This window comes from Salvelinus fontinalis, chromosome 12 (genome assembly GCF_029448725.1).
Source record: "Salvelinus fontinalis isolate EN_2023a chromosome 12, ASM2944872v1, whole genome shotgun sequence".
NCBI lineage: Eukaryota > Metazoa > Chordata > Actinopteri > Salmoniformes > Salmonidae > Salvelinus > Salvelinus fontinalis.
Genome location: NC_074676.1, coordinates 31,909,576 through 31,933,535, shown reverse-complemented (window position 1 = coordinate 31,933,535; position 23,960 = coordinate 31,909,576). Strand labels below are relative to the sequence as shown.

At 44.4% G+C, this 23,960-nt stretch overlaps 1 protein-coding gene across 4 annotated transcripts in view; it reads left to right on the top strand.

The window, feature by feature from the left end:
• Positions 1-9,104: 9,104 nt before the first annotated feature.
• The window catches only part of LOC129867197 (junctophilin-3-like), a 29,630-nt gene continuing 14,774 nt past the window's right edge, over positions 9,105-23,960 (top strand). For 3 of the 4 annotated variants that reach the window (XM_055940429.1, XM_055940432.1, XM_055940431.1), the window contains exons 1-2: positions 9,105-10,529; positions 21,443-22,232. In XM_055940429.1, coding sequence (XP_055796404.1) covers positions 10,148-10,529; positions 21,443-22,232 — 1,172 coding nt within the window. In that variant the 5' untranslated portion in view covers positions 9,105-10,147. The remainder of the gene's footprint in view (positions 10,530-21,442; positions 22,233-23,960) is intronic. The other variant, XM_055940430.1, reaches the window with a different exon arrangement.

The following is a 23,960-nucleotide window of genomic DNA, read 5'->3' as shown; positions in this document are numbered from 1 at the left end:
GTCTTCCGCATTTAACCCAACCCCTCTGGGTCAGACTGAATATCACATTGAATAAAACTATGGATGAAGTACAAAATAAGGCCTACAAAAGTATGAGGTTTGCCTAACTGTGATGATATGTGGGAAGTGTAAATTGCGTGTTAACATTACCAGAGGTCACATGTCAGTGCACTCGGTTCAGCAGATAGAGCAGCATAGCCCATCTCCCCTGATCGATCATGCTGATTCTGTTCTGCTGCCATCCATGTTAGTATCCAAATCCCAACACACATTCACTTAGGTCAGAAACATTCACAGATCTAGATGTATTTGTTTGCCTCCTTGCCCGTCCAACATTTCCTCATCTCCCACCCCTTCTAATGCGACTAGCCCTGATGCTCCTCCCTCTTTTTCCCCTGCCACACTATAAAGTTTCTCCCTGCAGGCGGTCACTTAGTCCGAGGTGCTAAAAGAGCTCCTTAAACTTGACCCCAAACAACCATCTGGTTCAGATGGTTTAGACCCTTTCTTCTTTAAGGTTGCTGCCCCTATAATCGCCAAGCCTATCTCTGACCTTTTTAACCTGTCTCTCCTCTCTGGGGAGGTTCCCATTGCTTGGAAGGCAGCCACAGTGCATCCTTTATTGTAAAGGGGGAGATCAAGCTGATCCTAACTGTTATAGGCCTATTTCTATTTTGCCCTGTTTATCAAAAGTGTTGAAAAAACTTGTCAATAATCAACTGACTAGCTTTCTACATGTCTATAGTATTCTCTCGGGTATGCAATCTGGTTTCCACTCAGGTTATGGATGTGTCACTGAAACCTTAAAGGTCCTCAATGATGTCACCATTGCCCTTGATTCTAAGCAATGTTGTACTGCTATTTTTATTGACTTGGCCAAAGCTTTTTATATTGTAGATCATTCTATTCTTGTGGACCGGCTAAGGAGTATTGGTGTCTCTGAAGGGTCTTTGGCCTGGTTCGCTAACTACCTCTCTCAATGAGTGCAATGTATAAAATCAGAACATCTGCTTTGTTAGCCAATGCCAATGTCACCAAGGGCGTACCCCAAGGCTCGATCCTAGGCCCTACACTCTTCTCAATTTACATCAATAACATAGCTCAGGCAGTAGGAAGCTCTCTCTCTCACTCTATACTCTTCTGTAAACTGGTCATCTCTGTATACCCGTCGCAAGACCCACTGGTTGATGCTTATTTATAAAACCCTCTTAGCCTTCACTCCTCCCTATCTGAGATATCTACTGCAGCCCTCATCCTCCACAAACAACACCCGTTCTGCCAGTCACATTCTGTTAAAGGTCCTCAAAGCACACACATCCCTGGGTCGCTCGTCTTTTCAGTTCGCTGCAGCTAGCGACTGGAACGAGCTGCAACAAACACTCAAACTGGACAGTTTTATCTTAATCTCTTCATTCAAAGACTCAATCATGGACACTCTTACTGACAGTTGTAGCTGCTTTGCGTGATGTATTGTAAGATGGCGCTGACAGAGATGGTCGCCTCGCTTCAGGTCCTTAGAAAACTATGCAGTTATTCGTTTTTTTAAGTATTATTTCTTACATTGTTTGCCCAGAAAATCTCAAGTGTTATTACATACAGCCGGGAAGAACTATTATATATGAAAGCGATGTCAACTTACCAACACTACGACCAGGAATACGTCTTTCCTGAAGCGGATCCTTTGTTCGAACCTCCACCCTGGACATGGGATCTTATCCCAGAGGCCAACCCAAAACCATGCGATAACCGCAGGAGAGGCAGACTGAGCAGCCTACTGGTCAGACTCAGAAGGTCGAGCACACCATCCACACCATCCACTGTTTCCGAGCATATTACTCGCCAATGTCCAATCTCTAGATAACAAGCTGGACAAAATTAGGGCACAAGTTGCCTTCCAGAGAGACATCAGAGATTGTAAAATTCTCTGTTTCACGGAAACATGGCTCACTCGGGATATGTTATCAGAGTTGGTACATCCACCCGGTGTCTTCATGCATCGCGCCGACAGAAACAAACATCTCTCTGGTAAGAAGAAGGGCGGGGATGTATGCCTTATGAGTAACGACTCATGATGTAATCACAACAACATACAGGAACTCAAGTCCTTTTGTCCACCTGGCCTAGAATCCCTTATAATCAAATGCCAACCACATTATCTTCCAAGAGAATTCTCTTTGATTATAGTCACAGCCGTGTGTACCCCCCCCCCCCCCCCCCCCCCCCCCCAGACCAGCTGGCTGGTGTGTTTACGGACATATTCAGTCAATCCCCATCCCAGTCTGTTGTCCCCACATGCTTCAAGATAGCCACCATTGTTCCTGTTCCCAAGAAAGCTAAAGTAACTGAACTTAATGACTATCGCCCCGTTTCACTCACTTCTGTCATCGTGAATGGCTTTGAGAGACTAGTCAAGGATCATATCACCTCCACCCTGCCTGATACCCTAGACCCACTCCAATTTGCTTATCACCCCAATAGGTCCACTGACGATGCAATCGCCCTCACACTACACACTGCCCTATCCCATCTGGACAAGAGGAATACCTATGTAAGAATGCTGTTCATTGACCACAGCTCAGCATCTAACACCTTAGTACCCTCCAAACTCGTCATTAAGCTCGAGACCCTGGGTCTCGACCCCGCCCTGTGCAACTGGGTCCTGGACTTTCTGACGGGCCGCCCCTATGTGGTGAGGGTAGGAAACAACATCTCCACCCCGCTGATCCTCAACACTGGGTCCCCACAAGGGTGTGTTCTCAGCCCTCTCCTGTACTCCCTGTTCACCCATGACTGCGTGGCCATGCACGCTTCCAACTCAATCATCAAGTTTGCAGACGACACTACAGTGGTAGGCCTGATTACCAACGACAACGAGACGGCCTACAAGAAGGAGGTGAGGGTCCTCGGGGTGTGGTGTCAAGAAAATAACCTCTCACTCAAGGTCAACATAACAAAGGAGATGATCGTGGATTTCAGGAAACAGCAGAGGGAGCGCTCTCCCATCCACATCGACAGGACAGTAGTGGAGAAGGTGGAAAGTTTTAAGTTCCTCTGCGTACACATCATGGACAAACTGAAATGGTCCACCCACACAGACAGCGTGCTGAAGAAGGTGCAACAGCGTTGCACCTTCAACCTCAGGAAGCTGAAGAAATTTGGCTTGTCACCTAAAACACTCACTCAACTGCACCGCCCTCAACCGTAAGGCTCTTCAGAGGGTAGTGCGGTCTGTACAACGCATCACCGGAGGCAAACTACCTGCCCTCCAGGACACCTAGGGCACCCAATGTCACAGGAAGGCCAAAAATATCATCAAGGACAACAACCACCCGAGCCACTGCCTGTACACCCCGCTATCATCCAGAAAGCAAGGTCAGTACAGGTGCATCAAAGCTGGGACCGAGAGACTGAAAAACAGCTTCTATCTCAAGGCCATCAGACTGTTAAACAGCCATCACTAACATAGAGAGGCTGCTGCCAACATACAGACTCAAATCTCTGGCCACTTTAATAAATTGACTTAATAAAGGTATCACTAGTCACTTTAAATAACGTCACTTTCATAATGTTTACATATCCTACATTACTCATCTCATATGCATATACTGTATTCTATTCCACACGGTCATCGCTCATCCATATATTTATATGTACATATTCTCATTCATCCCTTTACATTTGTGTGTATAAGGTAGTTGTTGTGAATTTTTTAGATTACTTGTTCGATATTACTCCATTGTCGGAACTAGAAGCACAAGCATTTAGCTACACCATATTAACATTTGCTAACCATGTGTATGTGACCAATACAATTTGATTTTATTTGATTTGTCTCTCCCTTCTTGCCCTTTGTGCTGTTGTCTGTGCCCAATAATGTTTTTACCCTGTTTTGTGCTGCTGCTATGTTGTGCTGCTGCCATGTTGTGTTGCTACCATGTTGTTGTCATATTGTGTTGCTACCATGTTGTTGTCATGTGGTGTTGCTGCCATGCTATGTTGTTGTCGTAGGTCTCTTTACGTAGTGTTGTGGTCTCTCTTGTTGTCATGTGTGTTTTGTCCTGTATTTGTATTTTTAATACCAGCCCCCGTCCTCAAAGGAGGCCTTTTGCCTTTTGGTAGGGCGTCATTGTAAATAAGAGTTTGTTCTTAACTGGCTTGCCTCGTTAAAAAGGTTAGATAAAATAAACAACTAAGATGTGCACTCCTTTTAAACAGATGGCAGGTCAAGAGAGTAGGTTTCTGTTCAATTCTGGTCTACATCTCCTTGCTGTTATTTCACTTGACAACAACATAGGGAACCCTTTCTTTGCTGTTGACTGTTTTTGTAAAGGTCCACGGATATGTTTCAGAGAGGATGTTCGGTGATGGTGATAAGGATGAGGATGAGGATGAATCAGCATGGTGTGTTTTCCCTATGGAGGATGGTGACTGTCATTCTGTCATTGAGAGTAGCTATCAGCTGTGTGGCTTCAGCCGACCCACAGGCGCTCCATGCCTTTGACCAATTGCTCAAATTCCCTCACAGCCCCACAGCAGCCCCACACACACACATTTTGCTAATGGCATCTGTTAACCTAGTGGATATTGTGTCTGATTTGGTGTACTGGAGGTGTGACAATAACTTTGGCTGCTGGGTTGTAACTTGAGTATGTGTGTGTTTTGGAGCTCTAAGGACAAAGGTGTCGGGACATAATTGCTCCTATGGGCCCTGGAAGCCATTGTGAGATAATATCTGCTGGGACTCAACCAATGAAGGCGAGAACCTGAGATAGGTGAGCTAGAGGGCACACAATTGATTTGATGAGAGGCCTACTGTTCAAAAACACTATTTTTCCGGGGAGGGACCAATAATGAGTCCCATACCGCCTACACTGCCTATCTGGGTTCAGAGTATAGACTAGATCATTGGTTCGTAACCAGGGGTACGTGTACCCCTCAGGGTACTTGGGCTATCCTCGGGGTACTTGAAAAAACTCATACAACCGTAGGTCTACTGGTAGAAAGAATGAGAGGGTACTTCTGGAGTACTCCAGGCAGAGCAAAAAAGGTTGAGAACCACTGGGCTAGAGGAACCGCACAACCACCAACACTGAGAGAGGTGAGGTTAGCGTGTCAGTCCTCTCATTCTATTTATACCCAGCTCAGCTCAGTCTGATCTCATCCCAGGTAATTGACAGGATAAACACATCGCCAACATGCCAGCTGAGCGTGTGATAGGGAGAGCACCTGAAGAGAGACTAGAATCAAATCAAATTTTTATTTGTCACATGCTTCGTAAATAACAGGTGTAGACTAACAGTGAAATGCTTACTTACGGGCCCTTCTCAACAGTGTAGAGAGAAAGAAAATATAGAAATTATAGAAAAGTAAAACATGTAATAATAAAATAAATAATAATAAATGCACAATGAGTAACGATAACTTGGCTATATACACATGGTACCACTACCGATTCGATATTCAGGGGTACGAGATAATTGCGGTAGATATGTCAAAATCAAATCAAATTTTATTTGGCACATGCACCAAATTCAACTGGTGTAGACTTTACCGTTACGAGCTCTTCCCAACAATGCAGAGTATAAAAATAAAATAGTGACATGAGGAATAAAATAAAATACACAAGAATGGAGCTACAGTATCCAGTATACAGGGAATACCAGTACCAGATCAATGGGCAGAGGTAAAAGGTATTTGAGGTATATACTGTATGTACATGAAGGCAGGGTAGTAGGCGGGTAAAATAAAGAACAGAGTAGCAGCAGCAAATGATGAGTTGAAAAGTGTGGGTGTATAATGTATATGTGTGTGTATTTGTGTTGTGTTGGTCTGTGTGTGTGTGTGTGTGTTGTGTATGTGTGCATATGTAGTTTATGTGAATGTGGGTGGGTTTTGTTTGGGAGTGTCAATGTAGTGTGTATGAGTGAGTGTGTATATGGTTTGTATATATAGTCTAGGTGTGCGTAGGGTCAGTGCAGATAGTTTGGGTACCATTAATTGACTATTTAGCAGTCTGGCTATTTAGCAGTCTGGCTATTTAGCAGTCTTATGGCTTGGGGGTAAAAGCGGTCTGGGAGCCTGTTGGTCCGAGAGCCGATGTGCTGGTACCATTTGCCAGACAGTAGCAGAGTGAACAGTTTATGGCTTGGGTGGCTGGAGTCTTTGGCAATTTTTCAGGCCTTCCTCTGATACCGCCTGATATAGAGGTCCTGGATGGCAGGGAGCTCGGTCCCAGCGATGTACTGGGCTGTCCGCACCAACCCTCTGTTGCACTTTGCAGTCAAGGGTGGTGCATTTGCCATACCAAGCGGTGATGCAGCCAGTCAAGTTGCTCTCGATAATGCAACTGTAGGACTTTTTGAAGATCCGAGGGCCCATGCCAAATATTTTCTGCCTCCTGAGGGGGAAGAGGCGCTGCTGTGCCCTCTTTACAACTGTGCGGGGTGTGTGTGAACCATGTTAGGTACATAGTGATGTGGACAACAAGGAACTTGAAGCTCCCGTTCCACTACAGCCCTGTTGATGTGAATGGGGGCGTGCTCGGCACTCCGTTTCTTGAATTCCACGATCAGCTCCTTTGTCTAGCTGACATTGAGGAAGAAGTTGTTGTCCTGGTACCAGACTGCCAGATCTCTACCTCTTCTCTATAGGGTGTCTAATTGTCGTCACGGATCAGACCTACCACTGTCGGGTCATCAGCAAACTTAATAATGGTGCTGGAGTCGTGTGCAGCCACGCAGATGTCGGTGAATAGGGAGTACAAGAGGGGACTAAGCGTGCACCCCTGAGGGGCCCCAGTGTTGAGGGTCAGCGTGGCAGATGTGTTGTTGCCTACCCTCACCACCTGGAGGCGGCCCGTCAGGAAGTCCAGGAACCAGTTGCAGAGGGAGGCATTCAGTCCCAGGGTCCTTAGCTTAGCGATAAGCTTGGAGGGCACTATGGTGTTGAACGCTGAGCTGTAGTCAATGAACAGCATTCTCACATAGGTGTTCCTCTTGTCCAGGTGGGAAATGCAGTGTGGAGTGCAATAGCGATTGCGTCATCTGTGGATCTGTTGGGGCGGTATGTGAATTGGAGTGGGATCAGGGCATCTGGGAAAATGGTGTTGAAGTGAAACATGACCAGCTTTTCAAAGCATTTAATGGCTACCAACGTGAGTCCTACGGGGCAATAGTAATTTAGACAGGTTACCTTGGAGTTCTTGGGCACAGGGACTATGGGGGTCTACTTGAAACATGTAGGTATAACACACTGGGTCAGGGAGAGGTTGAAAATGTGAGTGAAGACACTTGCCAGCTGGTCAGCACATGCTCTGAGTACGCCTCCTGGTAATCCGTCTGGCCCTGCGGCCTTGTGAATGTCAACCTGTTCAAAGGTCTTGCACACAGTCATCTGGAACAGCTGGTGCTCTCATGCATGGTTCAGTGTTGCTTACCTCAAAGCGAGCATAGAAGGCATTCAGCTCATCTGGTAGGCTCGCGTCACTGGGCAGCTCGCGGCTGTGTTTCCCTTTGTAATCTGTAATAGTTTTCAAGCCCTGCCACATTTGACGAGTGTCAGAGCCAGTGTAGTAGGATTCGATCTTAGCCTTGTATTGATGCTTTGCCTGTTTGATGGTTCATCAGAGGACATAGCGGTATTTCTTATAAGCGTCCGGATTAGTGTCCCGCCCCTTGAAAGCGGCAGTTCTAGCCTTTAGTTCAGTGCGGATGTTGCCTGTAATCCATGGCTTCTGGTTGAGATATGTACGTACTGTCACTGTGGGGACAACATCGTTGATGCACTTATTAATGAAGCTAGTGACTGATGTGGTAAACTTTTCAAGGATGAATCCCAGAACATATTCCAGTCTGTGCTAGCGATACAGTCCTGTAGCTTAGCATCCGCTTCTTCGGACCACTGCCACTGGTACATCCTGTTTGAGTTTTTGCTTGTATGCAGGAATCATGAGGATAGCGTTATGTTTCAGATTTGCCAAATGGGGGGCGATCTTTGTATGCATTTCTGTGTGTGGAGTAAAGGTGATCTAGAGGTTTTTTCGCCTCTAGTTGCACAGGTGACGTGTCACACCAGCCTTCACTTGGCTCCCCCTCCTGTCCACCTCTAGCGTTTGGCGTCGCCGGGCCTTCTAGCTGCTGCCGAACCAACTGCTGGTAAACGCCCTTCACTCATCATCCCCAGACTTGTCTCGTCATCATCACACACTACTGGTTCCAATCCCCACTCTATCACAGTGTATATATACTCCCTCTGCCATTTGTCTATGCTGGTCATTGCAAATGTTACTTGTTTTCCTGAGAGGAATCTCTCCTACTATTTCCTGAGTACTTTATATTTTGCACTTTGGGTTCACCCTGTGCATTTCTTCATCCAAATTGAGGTTAGTGATCGCTGTTCTGATGTCCAAAAGCTATTTTTGGTCATAGCAAACAATGGCAGAAACATTATGTACAAAAAAATTGATAAGTGCAAAAAAGCACACAAAATAGCAGAATTGGTCAGGAGCGCGTAAAACGGCTGCTATCCATTGCAGCGCCATTTTGAAAAGGAGAACATGACCTTGTCACTATGACCTTGTCACTTTCACCTTGTCATAACATAGAGATGTTTAACTCAGCATCCTCTTCATCTGTATCTTTCAATAATGTCTTAACTTTGGATGTTAAAATGTAAATCATTTAAGTTTGGTATGTCAATGTTATTCCTCTGATATCATGTCAAACTAATATGCATTACATTATTATTATTACAGTATTAAGAGTGTTTATGGAGGATTACCTAACATAATGATTCAACAGATAATACTATCTAAGACTATCTAATCTAATACTATCTAATATATACTATCTAATAAACAGATTTACTAGTCTCTATCTATTACCATGTAATTTTCTTACATAATGATTAAATATGTTTTTATGCACAGACCAGCGATGGAGAGGTGAAAAGGCTAAGGCATACAAATAGAGCAGAGCATGCAAATAGGAAAGCAATCTCTGCTCTTCAGGGCTGCAAAAGAGAGGAGAGAGGCTTGGATGTTATGCTGCTTCTGTCTCTTTAAAAACAGGAGCATGTATGTGAGGGGGAGGGGGTGTTGGCTGCATTGGAACAGTCCTCCTCTAATGAGCAGATTTGAGAGACACCAGAGAGAGAGAGAGAAAGAGAGAGAGACCCAACCATAAGGAGAGAAGGGGGGAATAAGGCAACAACTGAAAAGGCAGATAGCGATACATAAAAATTAAGAGCATGGCGCATTAAGAGGAGGAAAAGAAGAGATAAATCTGGATTTCTCACCAGGAAGGGAACAAGAATAAAAGCATCAGCATCGCTCAACCACTTAAGGACGTGGATGAAAAAAGAGAGAGGGAAAGGGAAAAGAGAGGAGGAAAATAATCAGATCACTTGTTTTTTTCCATGGTCCGTGTGCGCACTTGCTGTTGGTGAGAGTGTACGTATGTGTGTGTGCATATGGGAAGAGACTGCATTGCTGTTCACTAGCAGAGGCATCAGGAGAGAAACAAGCTGAATCCCTCTTTTTTCTTTCTCTCTCTCTCTGTTTCTGTATTGCACTGTGCGGCAGGAGCATGTTGGGTGGGTTGGGTACAGACGACAAGCTGAGCCAGCCAAAAGAGATGGATCTGTAAAGCTGTAAATGGTGTCGGATCTGGCCAGCGGCTGACTGTTAGCTGTGTTACCTGGGGTTTCTAGGTGGAGCCTGGTGGTGCTCAGCTGCCAGGGAGCGCTAAAGAGCGGCTGGGAGAGTGCCGGAGGTGGGGCCCTGCGTGGAGGGAGGGGGCCAGAACCCAAAACCCGGAGAAGGAAGGTTTTCTGCATTTGTGTCAGTAGGGAAGACACATGGCTGCCATAGGCCTTTTCCCATTTGTGAGCTGTGACTGTAGGAGATTGGACTGGGAGTGTCAGTGAACCACAGCTCCAGGAGAATGGTCTGAAGAGGCTCCCGCTGCTCCGGCCTCACAAGAGGGACCCTACAATCTGGGGGCTACTTTTCTTTTTCTTCTTTAAGTCAACCCAGGGGATTTGTATGTGTGTCTTCCTCCCCCTCACACCTCATCATCACCAACTCCGCCCCCAACTGTGTTTTTTCTTTTTTTGAGATTTGGGGGATTTGCCAAAACCTATTTCATGCATGTCCACTGGGGGCAGGTTCAACTTTGATGATGGGGGGTCATACTGTGGCGGGTGGGAGGAAGGCAAAGCCCACGGCCATGGCATCTGCACTGGGCCGAAGGGCCAAGGCGAGTACTCAGGGTCCTGGAGCCATGGTTTTGAGGTGGTGGGGGTGTACACCTGGCCCAGTGGGAACACCTACCAGGGCACCTGGGCACAGGGCAAGCGCCATGGGATTGGTGTTGAGAACAAGGGCAAGTGGGTGTACAAGGGGGAGTGGACAAGTGGATTTAAAGGGCGCTACGGCCTCAGGGAGAGCACCGGCACCAGCGGGAAGTACGAGGGGACCTGGAACAACGGTCTTCAGGACGGATACGGTACGGAGACCTACTCTGATGGAGGTAAGACCCAGACTCAGACTGAGTCATGTTATGGCTGAGTAGTACCCTCTGTGTAAGGCATCAACATATGGATGCCTTACACACACACACACACACACACACACACACACACACACACACACACACACACACACACACACACACACACACACACACCACACACACACACACACACACACACACACACACACACACACACACACACACACACACACAAAATGTAACTGTCTCCTGCTTCATTATTCTCCTGTCACTCAGAAACTAATCTCTCTTTCTCCGTCCATCTGTCATTTAAGTAAGCAGTTCCGCTGCTCGAGCTGCTATGGGAGATACATTAAAGGCCCAAATTAAGGCCATCCGGACTCTGCATGCAGTCGGAGAGAGAGAAAGAGATATTCCAGATTACCTGTACAGCCATGAATAGGAAATAAGCAGTCAGGGTGAAGTTCCCATAACCAGACAGAGAAACTCATGGTGAACCTGGCTGGGCAATCTGGTCTCAGAGCATTTTGTATCCTTCTGTACGTAAATCCGAGACGTTCCATTTAGTATGATATGTTACATTTCATATGGTATGTATTAATTTGTTTATATCCATCACCCATTTCATATGATATGTTGCGAATTATAATGTTATGCTAAAGTTGTCTCAAAGAACTCGCAATCTTTGAGTTGCTCGACTTTCGCATTGTACGCCACCTATCCACCACAACCAACAAACCTACTTTCATTTTTTTTAACCATACCAAACGTAACGTATCATACTAATTTGTTGGTCTCGGTGGAAAAGGAGGGCCCAACAGGCCCCCATTAACATCGACGGGACTGAAGTGGAGCGGGTCCTTGGACCAAGTTCCTTGGTGTCCACATCACCGACAAACTTTCATGGTCCAAACATACCAAGACAGTTGTGAAGAGGACACAACAACACCTTTTCCCCCTCAGGAGACTGAAAAGATTTGGCATGGGTACCCATATCCTCAAAAGGTTCTACAGCTGCACCATCGAGAGCATCCTGACCGGTTGCATCACCGCCTGGTATGGCAACTGCTCGGCATTTGACTGTAAGTCGCTACAGAGGGTAGTACGGCCCAGTACATCACTGGGGCCAAGCTTCCTGACATCCAGGACCTATATACTAGGCGGTGTCAGAGGAAGGCCCAAAAAATTGTCAAAGGCCCAAAAAAATGTAAACGACTCCAGTCACCCAAGTCATAGACCAAAATTCTCCTTAACAGCTTCTACCATAAGACTGCTGAACAATTAATCCTCCCTGACTATTTACATTGACCCCCCCCCCCCCCCCCCGATTTGTTTTTACACTGATGCTACTCGCTGTTTATTATCAATTCAAAGTCACTTTACAAATTACCTCGACTAACCTGTACCTCCGCACATTTACTCAGTACTGGTACTCCCTGTATATAGCCTCGTTATCGTTATCTACATTTATTGTGTTACTTTTTGATTGATACTTTTTTTTAACACTCATTTATTTAGTAAATATTTTATTAACTCTATTTCTTGAACTGCATTGTTGGTTAAGGGCTCGTAAGTAAAGATTTCATGGTAAGGTCTACACCTGTTGTATTTGGGGCATGTGACAAATACAATTTGATTTGATTTGATATACGTTTACTATGTTACGGCTAGTCTATGAGACCAGGCTGGGCTGGGAGAGATCCAGTTCTAAGGCCATAAATACTCTACACACTTTGAAGATGACAGTGATGAGAGCCTGGAAGTCCTTACTATACCCCAAATACACACATACTCTCTCCTAAGGTGGATTCCAGATCCATCCAGATATATTCATCAAAACATTTCATATCACAAAACAAAGGTACTAAAACAATCACACAGTTAAAGGACATAGGACATTCAAAGAATAGTTTGAATTATTCTGGTGAAACCTCCTGGTGCAACACCATTGTTAAGCTTATTTAACTCTCTAGCACCTTATACAATCATGCACCCAACCAGCAGCCCACCCAACACTGGCTGAACGAGGAGAGAGAGCAGGCTAATGAGGACAGAATATGCAGAACAGATATGATACAGTAGTATATCCACAATGATAACAGTTACAGTATCCACTCTGAAGAGAGCACTAGGCCTGTGAGGCTTTGTTATAATGAAATGAGTATGAGATGTAATAGAGATAAATGGATTTGTAGAAGATAAACTGGTAGATAAAGATGTATGAGAATGAGGAATAGTCGATTATTGTCGTATGAGAGACACTCAGATACTTGATATCTACAGTCAGTATTCATTATGTAACACTTCAATGTGTTCGTAAATCAGTCAGTGTCTTTAAAAGACACCAGTATACTCCTCGTGTCTGTAAGCTACAGCATGTTTTGCCAAACAACAACGTTAATCAGCTGATTACAACATCCATCATCATAAATAAGAAATTGTCTTGCATTCTACCCCTGATCTGTGCTCACACATGTTGCATAACCTCCTTATCAAACCACAACTGAAAGGAGGAAAAGGATCTATGCTCTGAGCAGTTGTTTTTCTGTCTCCCTCGTGCCTCACTGCCTCTGTCTCTGTACAGTAAGTTGCTGTGGAAACGCACAGACACGCAGCAGGTCAGCGTGTCACAGGGGACTCAGTGTTCCTTGCTCTGATTGGCTGGTTGACTTTGCTAATGGTGTTTACTTATTTGGGCACTAATCTGGCTGCTTAATCACAATCACAGTAGACAGTGACAGAGAGGAGGGAGGAGTCAAAGCTACAGGGAGGTGAAAGTAGCATTGTCTTTCCAATGTCTTACCCCTCAGATGGAGTCAGACATTCTATACTGCCAATGGCCATGGACTAAGGAACCCATCTAAGGTATCTAAGGAGAACACTTCAACAGTCTGTGTAAAAGAGAAGTTAATAATTGTCATGTAGCTAATTTACAAGTGTTTCTGATGGTTGTTGACACTCCATTTTACACCATCAGTCACATGATAACGATCAAAGTGATTGCTGATTATCACATACTATGTGATTGGGAGTAAAACACACTCACAAAACTGAAAGCTACAGGAAACTGCCCTGACAGTTGTCTATCTGGATATGAGTCAACCTGTTAAACCTTACAGTACAGTAGCCTGTATAATGTGATCCCTGACCTACATACCAACATGGTTTGTTAAGAAGTGGTTTGAACCATGTAGAGATGTGGAGGGGTCTACAGTTTGTAGATCGTCAGCTGATTTATGTTGTTATATCATCCTGCATGGTGCGTTATTAAAGTACATATCTTGTTGCTGTTGAACCAGATTATGCTATGAGGCCAAATAAATAGCATGCGCAGTTATTCAAAATTATGAGCACGATGTAAATCAATTTTGTGATGTACAGGGCAATTTTGGGAGAATTAGCGTTCAAATGATAAATCAATAGTCTGATGTTTCTATGTGTTAATAATCCTTAAATGGAAAAATCTAAGACAGGGGCACACCATCACCTCTCTGTGACAGAAAAAGCTCAAAACCAAATCCCGGATAACATCCGTAGTCGATTTAAGCTTACTGAGAGATTTAGCTTTTAACTGCAGCTCATTTTGAATGTTGACGTTTTTGCAACAGTTTTGCTAGCTGTATTCTGTCCTGGATTTCAGTCTGTCCGTGTCTGTTCTAGCCAGAAACCACTTTATGTCACAAAACCTTTTCCCAACACCTTCCCTGGCTGCCACTACTCTTGCTCAATTAAAACTGTAATCTGTCTGATCTAAAAAAAATTAAGTGACTTCAACAACAAAACGAGGTAAATTGGTCGAACATTTTGCCATTTAGAAAAAGTTCTATATATAATTTAATTAAGTTATATCTATAAACGTTTTATATATATATGTACACTATATATACGAAAGTATGTAGACACCCCATCAAATTAGTGGATTCGCTATTTCAGCCACACCCGTTGCTGATAGGTGTATAAAATCGACCACACAACCATGCACTCTCCATAGACAAACATAGGCAGTAGAATGACCTTACTCAAGAGCTCAAAGTGGCACCATTATAGGATGCCACCTTTCCAACAAGTCAGATCGTCAAATTTCTGCCCTGGTTAACTGTAAGTGCTGTTATTGTGAAGAGGAAACATCTAGGAGCAACAACTGCTCAGCCGTGAAGTGGTAGGCCACATAATCTCACAGAACGGGTCTACCGAGTGCTGAGGCGCATAGCACGTAAAAATTGCCTGTCCTCGGTTGCAACACTCACTACCGAGTTCCAAACTGCCTCTGGAAGCTATGTCAGCACAAGAACTGTTTGTCGGGAGCTTCAGGAAATGGGTTTCCAGTGGTGTAAAGCTTGCCGCCATTGGATTCCGGAGCAGTGGAAACGCGTTTTCTGGAGTGATAAATCACGCTTCACCATCTGGCAGTCCGACAGACTAATCTGGGTTTAGCGAATGCCAGGAGAACTGTAAAGTTTGGTGGAGGAGGAATAATGGTCTGTGGCTGTTTTTCATGGTTCGACCTATGCACCATATTTCCAGTGAAGGGCAAACTTAACACTACAGTATTCAATTACATTCTAGATGATTCTGTGCTTCCAACTTTGTGGCAACAGTTTGGGGAAGGCGCTTCCTGTTTCAGCATGACAATGCCCCCATGCATAAAGCAAGGTGCATACATAAATGGTTTGTCGACATCGGTGTGGAAGAACTTGACTGGCCTGCACAGAACCCTGACCTCAACCCCTTCGAACACCTTTGGGATCAATTGGAACGCAGACGGCGAACCAGGTCTGATCGCCCAACATCAGTGCCCGACCTCACTAATGCTCTTGTGGCTGAATGGAAGCAAGTACCCGCAGCAATGTTCCAACATCTAGTGGAAAGCCTTCCCAGAAGAGTGGAGGTCATTATAGCAGCAAAGGGGGGACCAACTCCACATTAATGCCCATGATTTTGGAATGAGATGTTCGACAAGCAGCTGTCCACATACTTTTGGTCATATAGTGTACAATTAGGAGAGCCTAAAGATAAATAATCCACTTGTCTAGAGAGAATTTGAAATCAGTTTTTAATGAAGCAGTCAAATTTAAGGTGTGTGTTGCAAGTCAATGGTACCTAAATGAGCATTTTCCAAATCATGTCCAAATCATCTATAAGTAACTTCATTGAGTTAAACAGACCGTTTTAAGATACTTTAGGATGATTTGGCGCAATAATGAAAAGAGGAACCTTACATCAAAACCCCATAATAGTTAGGATATTAATAGTGAGATGTGTAATGCCATTTTGTTTCAATATTTTATACATTTAATTAAAATAAGATACCTAGACTTCAGTTTTTAAGATTTAATTACAAAAAAAATTATCTGATAGATGGGCAAAATGCCCAATGTCTATTTTCCTTTATAGTTTGTTTGCCTAAGCGTAACCATCACCAGATTTTTTTTAATTCTCCAAATTCCGAACTTTTTTGTGTCAGCAATTAGACATTTTTCTTGAAGAGAGTTGCTCCAAACTACCATACAGCCCTATCTTACTACACTGTTGTGAGTCATGTTGTTTACATGCACATTACTCTCTCTATATATATGTATATATATATATATTTCACTTTCTCTGTCTGTCTGTCTCTCTCACTCTCTCACACACACACAAACATACAAGTCTGAAGTGCAAGTGCTGACTTTGTAAAATATGAATAATTCATGAAAGAGACAATCCAAACACACTTTCTGCCATCCTCAATTTCCTCTGTTATGAATTGAACTCACAATGCGGCCTATAATATCAAAATTAGATTCATCATTTGATTACAGATTTAGTAGGCCTAAACTTTGAAGTCACTGTTGGAGTGAATATAGAACAGACAAGTTTAACCTAGAAACAGAGGAACACATAACTATTATGAATTCAGACCGAGGGTTGGTTGGCGCGTGATCTAATCAGGGTTTCTCTGATGTTTCCGCGTCTTTGATCTTTCTACGTTTAACCATTTCCATGCTGTCCCCTGTACTGCTGTTGTAAAACCCATCTCACAGCCCTCCGGCGGAAAACCTCCAACGAATTCGTTTTAACATCTGAGTTGCATAGTCCATAGAAAACCAATACGCAAATAAACGACAGAGGATTATTGTAGTCAGGCTACATGCATCACATACTAGGCCGAATCTGAACGCCGGCAACATGTGACACGTTGTGAATTAAAATATATGTTCAGAATCCTAGATGTTTTCATAGCTGTGGGGAAATTGAATAATATGCTTGCCTCACCGATTATTAACACGACTGAGAGATGCCTCCACAGCTCTGAGTTTTCTACCACAGCCACATTAACTGATGAAACTAGCGTCAATCTGAATTGAAATAGGCTTTCCGACATCCTGGTCGAGCTGTAAAGGCACATTCACGCGTGGGAAACTGTTCAGGCAAACCAATGATGAACGTGCATCCATCCACCACCACAGAGAGAATGCTATCATTTCAGAACCTTGGAGAGCTCCAATGACAATAGGCCTACACTTCGGGTCACGATGCAGCTTCATTAAAACATTCCTAAAGTCTATAAGGCTACACAAGGATGACACAACTCAAGTAAGCATATAATATGTTTTGCTTGATGTGGAATGATTCATGGCATGTGTAATGACAGGATTTTTATGTCAATGTCAAAATTAAGCCAGAAGGAAAATGTCACTGACATTTCAGGAGCACTTCATACTTTGAATTCAATTAACACACATTTGTTAAAAGTATATTCAGGTAGACTACTGCATTTTTCTCTGCTTGATGTGACATTGTATTTATTTTGCCTCATAATTAATGTTCATGTGTGCAAACTTGCATCAGGCATTAGCCTAGCTATGCTTTACTAATGGCTGTAGTGAGATACAAGTAATGGTGAGATGATGATCCCATGGCTATGTCAATGGATTGCCAAAGAATCAGAGTTTACATTCGCTGCTCTCTCATGGGAGAGAGAGACGTCCCTTCTCAACTTTTTTAAAGCTTGACCTCCTTCACTGAGAAGTGTTCTGCTGTTGCAGGTCTGGGACACACCAGTCTTTATTTGTATTGTTATTATTATTTTTTTTTTGGGGGGGGGGTACACACAAGTCTTTCATTATGACCTGATTCTAGCTATTGTGTCTGCCAGCTATAATAACAACTTAATATGCTGTGGTCTGATCCAAAATGGACCTAATCAAACTGTCAAGAGAGGATAAGTCACTTCTCTGTGTATATGGACTCTGTTGAAACCAGACATAACGTAAGTTATTTCAGTCTGGACCTTATTTCAGCTGTGTCGCAAAAGCTAAAAAAAATTAAAAATAAAATCAGACACAGAAGAAGCACTCATACATCCTCCCTCCCTCTCTCTCTCTCTATCTCTGGAGTGTCTGTGCTGGGATCAATTAAATCAAATCAAGAGCTGGAAAACAGGAAGTGATCCTAGATAGATAGATGTGCCAGAGCAATGCTGGAAGGCCCTAGCTAACCTCTCTCTCTCTCTCGCTCGCTCTCGCTCTCGCACTCTCGCGCTCTCTCGCTCTCTCTCTCTCTCTCTCTCTCTCTCACACTCTCTCTCTCTCTCTCTCTCTCTCTCTCTCTCTCTCTCTCTCTCTCTCTCTCTCTCTCTCTCTGGGAATATCAGTGTAATCCTATCAGTTGAGGCCTGTGTTTGATCCATCATATGGCACACAGCTGTTGACTGATAGGATCGGGCGGGTGTGCCCAGATGTTGGCCAGCTGTCTCTGTGACGGTCAGACGTGTGTGGAACGGGGGGAGGTATGACAATGATTACAAGCTCCACATGAGAGATATGTTAGAGCTTGGTCTTAGTCTTGCCCTCTCTCTCCCTCTTTCTCTCTGCTCTGTCTACCTATTTCACTCTCCCCCCGCACACACTCAAACACACAGAAATATTCAATGCCCACCCAGACTGCCAGGCCTGTTTTGAAGAGTAGTAGGTTTCAGTAGGTTTCCATCCTACTGTGGTAGCAGCAGTAGAAGTAGCATCAGTAGCAGCAGTAGCAGCAGTAGAAGTAGCAGCAGTAGAAGTAGCAGTAGCAGCAGTAGAAGTAGAAGCAGTAGCAGCAGCAGTAGTAGAAGTAGCAGCAGCAGCGGTAGCAGCAGTAGCAGTAGCAGCAGTAGAAGTAGCAGTAGCAGCAGTAGGAGTAGCAGCAGTAGCAGCAGTAGCAGCAGTAGGAGTAGCAGCAGTAGGAGTAGCAGCAGTAGCAGCAGTAGCAGTAGCAGCAGCAACAGCAGTAGGAGTAGCAGCAGTAGCAGCAGTAGGAGTAGCAGCAGTATCAGCAGTAGGAGTAGGAGCAGTAGCAGCAGTAACAGCAGTAGTAGCAGCAGTAGCATCAGTAGAAGTAGCAGCAGTAGCAGCAGTAGCAGCAGTAGGAGTAGCAGCAGTAGGAGTAGCAGCAGTAGCAGCAGTAGTAGCAGCAGTAGCAGCAGTAGGAGTAGCAGCAGTAGGAGCAGTAGGAGTAGCTGCAGTAGCAGCAGTAGCAGCAGTAGAAGTAGCATCAGTAGTAGCAGCAGAAGCAGTAGAAGTAGCATCAGTAGTAGCAGCAGCAGCAGTAGAAGTAGCATCAGTAGTAGCAGCAGCAGCAGTAGAAGTAGAAGCAGCAGTGTGTTGCTGTGGGGGTGGGGATATCCCACACTCTCTCTGCTGTTGCCTCATTGAGCCATCCAAGCTTGTGCATTTCTCTGACATGCCAGCCCAAAGATAGCAATGAAGGCAGAGAGGAAAGGGGAGTGTGTGTGTGTGTGTGTGTGTGTGTGTGTGTGTGTGTGTGTGTGTGTGTGTGTGTGTGTGTGTGTGTGTGTGTGTGTGTGTGTGTGTGTGTGTGTGTGTGTGTGTGTGTGTGTGTGTGTGTGTGTGTGTGTGTGTGTGTGTGTGTGTGCGTGCATGCGTGCGTGTGCGCATGTGCACGTAGGGTGGGGGGGGGGGGGGGGTGGAGAAGGAGTGATACAAAAACAGATGCAGAGATTGGTTGGGATCCTTATATGGGCCTACACAGATGTAGGATCTAAATTTGAGCCAGTTTGCTACAGCAGGACAATAATCATGTAGCAACAGGAAATATTAATTATTATGAGGATTATAATTAATGGACATTTTTATAGGGGTTGATACATTTTTCATAAGGGAAAAATCAAGTCCGAAATGTCAATGTGAAAATTACTAACTTCAGAAGCCTTTTAAAACTTCAAAATACACTACAAGTTTTCGGTACAGTTCTCCTACAACAGGGTGATCAAATTAAGATCCTACATCTGTATGTGTGCTGATTCCACACTTAAGCAGCAAATTCTAGAAAGCTTGCTGCGATGAATCACCGAGCAGAAGAGCTGTTACATCAGAGGGTTTGCTCAGTCATTGGCAGCAAGGAAAGGATGGAATATAGATAAGATAGATGAATACTTGTACATAGATGGATCCTATAGGTCCAGCAGTCCTCACAAGGATAGTAAAACAAGGAAACATTTTGTCTGTCCCCACAAAGAAAAACTCTATTTTAAGCTTAGTGTTTAGGGTTAGGGTTACAATTAGGGTTAGGGTTACAATTAGGATTAGGCGTTAGGGTTAAGAGATAGGGTTAGGTTAGCGGTTAAGATTAGGGTTAGGGAAAATATGATTTTGAATGGGAATCAATTGTTTGGTCCCCACAAGGATTGATTGTGTGTGTGTGTGTGTGTGTGTGTGTGTGTGTGTGTGTGTGTGTGTGTGTGTGTGTGTGTGTGTGTGTGTGTGTGTGTGTGTGTGTGTGTGTGTGTGTGTGTGTGTGTGTGTGTGTGTGTGGGTGGGTGGGTGGGTGCGTGCGCATGCACGCGTGCATGTGAGAGAGAGACAGAGAGAGATGCAGTGAATTGTCTTAGATTTCAGCACTACAGAGATATCCAACAGATGGACCTATACTGGAATGGGAAATAGAGAAAAAGAGATTAAAAATCCTCCGACATCTTTAAAATATAAACTACTAAGGCAGTGTACTGAACAAGTATTGGGCCTTTTCAGAGATAAAATAGACTTAGAGAGTAGTTCACAATAGGAAACAATGCTACCTATCCCTATATATATGTCATCTATTGCATCGGGCTGAAAATCTACCATCAAACTTTTGACATAATATAGCACCACTGAATTGAGTTATGGAATCCAGTGCCAAGTGGAACCTCACCTTTGACCCTAGCCAGTCAGGGTCAGTCCTTTGTTACGCTGTTCAGGCACCTAATGTCCATTTGTTACCTCTATATAGGAGCACACTGAGACATGATCAATCAGAGAGGTTGGCAGACGACATGATGACCAGCTGCCATACTGGACATTTCAGGGAAAAGAACATTACATTATTTTGTTGGCAATATGACCCCTAAATAACAGTGCTGACAGGTAACGGGATGGACATAGTGATAGAAAACGGGATGGACATGTTGATAGATGTTATGAGTGCTCTTCACTTACTATCTCGCCACAGTTTCACTCATACATATATTGATGACTGGGATACAGCCTGGGATGCAGTATTTTTACTTTATATCCTTAGTATAGTAGTGTTGATACTGGCGGTATTAGTAGTGGTAGTAGTAGTGGTATGTTTGGTTGTTGTTATTATGGTAATACTGCATGGTTTAGTCCCTAATTGAAGCACTTGAACTTAGTGTCTCAGGTATGATGTAGACAATGCTGGAGGGGAAGAGTGTGTGTTCAATCAGCGAGTATTACTGTAATAGGCTGTAATGTCATCAGCTGAGTTCCGACACAGACAAATAGGGATTTACACATGCTAGACTCTGCAGTGTGTTCATTAGCTCCCTTAGGCACATACCTCTATCACTAGTGTTGTTGTTGTATTGTGAAATATAAAAATGAATAATTTATTGATATTCTGTTATATCATATTGGTATGCATTGTGACCTTTCTCTCTCTCTTTGCAGGTACGTACCAGGGCCAGTGGCTGGGGGGGATGCGACAGGGATACGGCCTGCGGCAGAGTGTGCCGTACGGCATGGCAGCCGTCATCCGCTCTCCGCTGCGTACCTCCATAAACTCCTTGCGCTCGGAGCACAGTAACGGGATGTCTCTGCTCCCGGACCGGGCCGGCGTGGCGTGCGTAGGTGGGATGGGCTCCGCTGGCAGTCCGGCCGTGTCGCGGGGGGGCTTTGTGCTCACGGCACACAGTGAGGCAGAGCTGCTGAAGGGCAAGAAGAAGGGTCTGTTCCGAGGTCGCTCCATCCTCAGCGGACTCAAACTGAGGAAGTCCGAGTCCAGGAGCTCTCTGGCCAGCCAGCGCTCCAAGCAGAGCTCGTTCCGCAGCGAGGCGGGCATGAGCACGGTCAGCTCAGTCAACTCCACCATCAGCCTGGGAGAAGGCGAGGCCGAACTGGCCGCTGCCGAGGACGATGTGGACGCCACGGCAACAGAGACCTACTGCGGTGAGTGGAAGAACGACAAGCGCACAGGCTTTGGCGTGAGCCGGCGCTCGGATGGCCTGCACTATGAGGGGGAGTGGGTGGGAAACAAGCGGCACGGGTACGGCTGCACTACCTTCCCTGATGGGACCAAGGAGGAGGGCAAGTACAAGCAGAATGTCCTGGTGAGCGGCAAGAGAAAGAACCTGATCCCCCTCAGAGTCAGTAAGATCAGAGAGAAGGTGGACCGGGCTGTGGACGCGGCCGAGAAGGCTGCAGACATCGCCAAGCAGAAGGCTGAGATCGCCATGTCCAGGTAAGCCCCAGCAACAGGCCCATGTGGCCTTCCTTGTAGGCCTTACTAGGAGTAGGAGTAGGGCCTTATTATAAACTGGGTGGTTCAAGCCCTGAATACTCATTGGCTGACAGCTGTGGTATATCAGATTGTATACCATGGGTATGACAAAACATTTATTTTTACTTCTCTAATTACGTTGGTAACCAGTTTATAATAGCAATAAGGCACCTCGAGGGTGTGTGATATATGGCCAATATACCACGGGTAAGGGCTGTATGCAGGCACTCCGCGTTGCGTTGTGCTTAAGAATAGCCCTTAGCCGTGGTATATTGGCCATACACCACACCCCCTCGTGCTTTATTGCTTAATGATAGCAGTCTGTGTATAGGAGGCTGGTAGAGGGTCATCTTTGGGTCAGGCTTGATGGATAGAGGGCTTATAGTACCTCCAAATAGCAAATACTAGGGTTTAGTTTGCAGTGGCAAACTGTGACTGTTGGACATATGCCTTCAGTGGCGAAAAATTATCTTCCAACACGTTGTACCAAACTCAAAAATTACTATCACCAAAAGTGACAATGATGACACATCAATGGATGTGATTGTGACTCGCTCATGATCAGTAGTGTTAGTGTGGGCTATAAGCAGATACAAAATAAAAAATATATGCGATATACCAACTTTTGTTTCAGTGGGCATTGCGTATACTCACTTTTAATTGACATTGATATGTATCAAAGTAGTGTAGTGGAGGTATACTATACACCATATCAATTATGTAGTACAATAGAGAAATCATGCACAAAGTGGCCTACGACATCGCAAAGCACAAATATATTGACATGCGTGCAACATAGCTTAGTTTCACCAGAATATCATCTCAAGAGCAAGCAGCTCTCAACTCGTTGTTTGCCTGCAACCTGTACTTAGGGGTAGACGTAACATAGCAAAATTAAAACTAAGACACTGAAAATAGTATTTTTTTTAAATCTATAATAATTCGTATTTTTTTAAACCTTTATTTAACTAGGCAAGTCAGTTAAGAACATATTCTTATTTACAATGACGGCCTACCCCGGCCAAACCCAGACGATGCCGGGCCAATTGTGCGCCGCCCTTTGGGACTCCCAATCACGGCCGGATGTGATACAGCCTGGATTCGAACCAGGGACTATAGTGACACCTCTTGCACTGAGCTGCAGTGCCGTAGACCGCTGCACCACTCAGGAGTATGATCTGTTACGTTTGGTATGGTATATAATATGTATTCATTTGTGGATGTCCCTCATCCATTTCATATGATATGTTACGAATTACAATTTATATGATTTGTTACGAATTACAATTCATATGATATGTTATGAATTGCAATTCATACAATATGTTAGGAATTTGCAATACATATGAATGTTACAAATTCTAATTTGTTGGGGCTAATATTAGCTAGATGGCTAGGTGGCTAACATTAGCTAGGCTAGGGGTTAAGGTTAAGGGTTAAGGTTTTGGTTAAGGTTAGGGTTAAGGTTAGGGTTAAGGTTAGCTAACATGTAATTAGTTGCAAAGTAGCTAAAAAGTTGTAAGTAGTTGCAAAGATGCTAATTAGCTAAAATGCTAAAGTTGTCTATGATGAGTTTCGAACACGCAACCTTTGGGACATTCGCGTGATTGCGTGATATCATGAAGATTTGTATCGGGAGGTCATTTGTTTAGCAAACTCTGCTATCAAATGTAGCCTGCACTGTAGGCC